The sequence below is a fragment of the Engraulis encrasicolus genome, chromosome 16 (assembly GCF_034702125.1).
Source record: "Engraulis encrasicolus isolate BLACKSEA-1 chromosome 16, IST_EnEncr_1.0, whole genome shotgun sequence".
Taxonomy (NCBI): Eukaryota; Metazoa; Chordata; class Actinopteri; order Clupeiformes; family Engraulidae; genus Engraulis; species Engraulis encrasicolus.
Genome location: NC_085872.1, coordinates 53,854,043 through 53,856,542, shown reverse-complemented (window position 1 = coordinate 53,856,542; position 2,500 = coordinate 53,854,043). Strand labels below are relative to the sequence as shown.

Below are 2,500 nucleotides of genomic sequence, written 5' to 3'. Positions count from 1 at the left end.
TGTTTCCGGCCGTACACACACACGTGCCAATCACCTGTGGAGTCAACGCACACACACAGATACGCACACACCCACACACACACACACACACACACACACACACACACACACACACACACACACACACACACACACACACACACACACACACACACACACACACACACACACACACGCACACACACACACCCACCCACCCACACACACACACACACACACGCACACATACACAGTTTAATACTTTTATTTAGATATCATCAGTAGGGCAGCATTACAGATCCAAATAGTGGTGGAAGCAAATTAGCAGTCGGTAAGGACTGATCAGAATCATAAAGTGCTATGCGCTACATTACACTGCTGTGAAATAATAGGCCATGGACAGAATGGGCAGTTAGATTTTTTAGGGTTAAAAATGGTATCTCCTCCGCCAGATTGCTAAACTACCAATTATTGCAGATATTGAGCAGTATATGGCAAGGTTTTTTGAAATTACCTTATTAAGTTAACTGACTCATGTCATCATAACTTGTCCAGCTGTCTAACATAACCGGAACTACATTACTACACAATACATCATCACATCACAAATACACACACACACACACACACACACACACACACACACACACACACACACACACACACACACACACACACACACACACACACACACACACACACTGTTCGGCACTTTGGGTTTTTCCCTGCCGAAGAGGGAGCCAAGAAGGCAACAACGATGGAATAACTCAGCTTCAATGTTCAAGCTTCAATGTGATATTTATTTTCTTTTCTTTGCACACTGCAGCAGCAGGTTATTAACCTGAAAAAGACCCAAAATATGTGCTATAAAACTCGATATACATCAAATATTCATTAATTATTTAAATAATTCAAGGAGCATTTTCCAGGCAACACCATTTAGTATAAAATATTCCATAAACAATTCACACATCATAACATGTCCACAAATATATTATACAGCCAACTATTTAATCCACAAACTACCAATGAGAATGCATATGCAGTTAATTTAAATCAAGCCATATCAAGTCAAAGTTTACATTACTTAAACAGAACCGTTGCATTGCATACACAAACGCCATTGTATAGTAAACAGCAACTTCAATAGCTCCCAATAAACCACAACACCCATAATGAAACGTGGGAAAGAGTTGACCACAACCCGACTACACTACCCAGCATGCATTACAAACCAGGAAGTACCCATCAACTGGGAAGCGCTGCAGTTTAAATGTTTGCAATATCAACCGGAGAGCAGTAAACTTTAACAATAAACAATGAATTAAAAGCGGTTCCACCAAGCGATTTTAGCCGCGGCAAGCAAGTGCGTTGAACAAAACGGTAAAGGAAATTTTAAACGTGTTGCGCTTCGAGGCAGAGTTGGTTCGGCTTCTGTGCTTCCTAAACACCGTGCACGCTCACGTTTATGAACGCACACCTTGGGATTATTGACAGCGTTCCCAACCAACAACAATGGGTTGTTGTTGGTTGGGAACGCTGTCAATAATCCCAAGGTGTGCTCCACACCAGGTGAGTACTCCCTCCCATCTAATCAGCTGTGCTGCGTTTCTGGTTAATCACCCGTGACCGCGCGTTACCTCCCACCACCAGTGATAGTGCACAAAAAACACACACACACACACACACACACACACACACACACACACACACACACACACACACACACACACACACACTTCACCTGCTGGGGTGTGTGTGTACGTCAGGGTACACAGGCTAGCCAATAGGAGAGAAGATCTCTTCGGCGCATTCGATTGACTACTGGAGTATTCGTCCAATGAGGAGTGGGTGAGCACCAGCCAACGGCGTCGCAGCTGCTTGGCCACGCCCCCCACCACAGAGGATGAAGAACACGCCCCCCGGTACAGCCAGCCTATCAGGAGAGAGAGAGACAGTGTGAGTGAGAAACAATCAACCAATTACGAGGCACATAGAGACAACCAGTCCATCAAGATAGCGATAGATAGATAGAGGTAGCCTAGCCTAGCATGTAGTCTTCTCTCCCATTGAATCCCAGTATAACTCAAGGCTTTTGAACTACAAAACTACCTCTCTTGAGGGAGCTCCTGGCCCTCCACTTTGGCTTCTCCCTTGGTGCATTGAGGTATAGATTGTCTAGTGTGTAGTCTTTTTTCCCGTTGAATCAAATTATAAGATGTGGCTGTTGAACTACAATTTTTTTTTTTTACCATTTTTGTAGTATTTCCTCCAATTGAATCCCATTCTGAATCCCATTATGAATCCCATTATGAACTACAAAACTACCTCTCATGAGGAACTCCTGTCCCTCCACCTTGGCGTCTCCTTTGGTGCGCTGTAGAAGTGCGATCCAGTGGTGCATCTCCTCCGCACTGTCCGCCCGGCATTCTAGAATCCTCTGGGAGAACTGCAGCACGAAGGAGAAGGGCCTACAAAAAACCACAATGTAAACACACAGTGTTAATTTAATACTTAGAGA

At 44.1% G+C, this 2,500-nt stretch overlaps 1 protein-coding gene across 1 annotated transcript in view; it reads right to left on the bottom strand.

The window, feature by feature from the left end:
• LOC134466170 (unconventional myosin-X-like) overlaps positions 1-2,500 on the bottom strand; it is a 68,893-nt gene that overhangs the window by 13,361 nt on the left and 53,032 nt on the right. Inside the window, exons 38-40 of the mRNA XM_063220067.1 lie at positions 2,308-2,450; positions 1,724-1,915; positions 1-34 (exon numbers count right to left, since the gene is read on the bottom strand). The exon at positions 1-34 is cut by the window's left edge and continues 42 nt beyond it. Coding sequence (XP_063076137.1) covers positions 1-34; positions 1,724-1,915; positions 2,308-2,450 — 369 coding nt within the window. The remainder of the gene's footprint in view (positions 35-1,723; positions 1,916-2,307; positions 2,451-2,500) is intronic.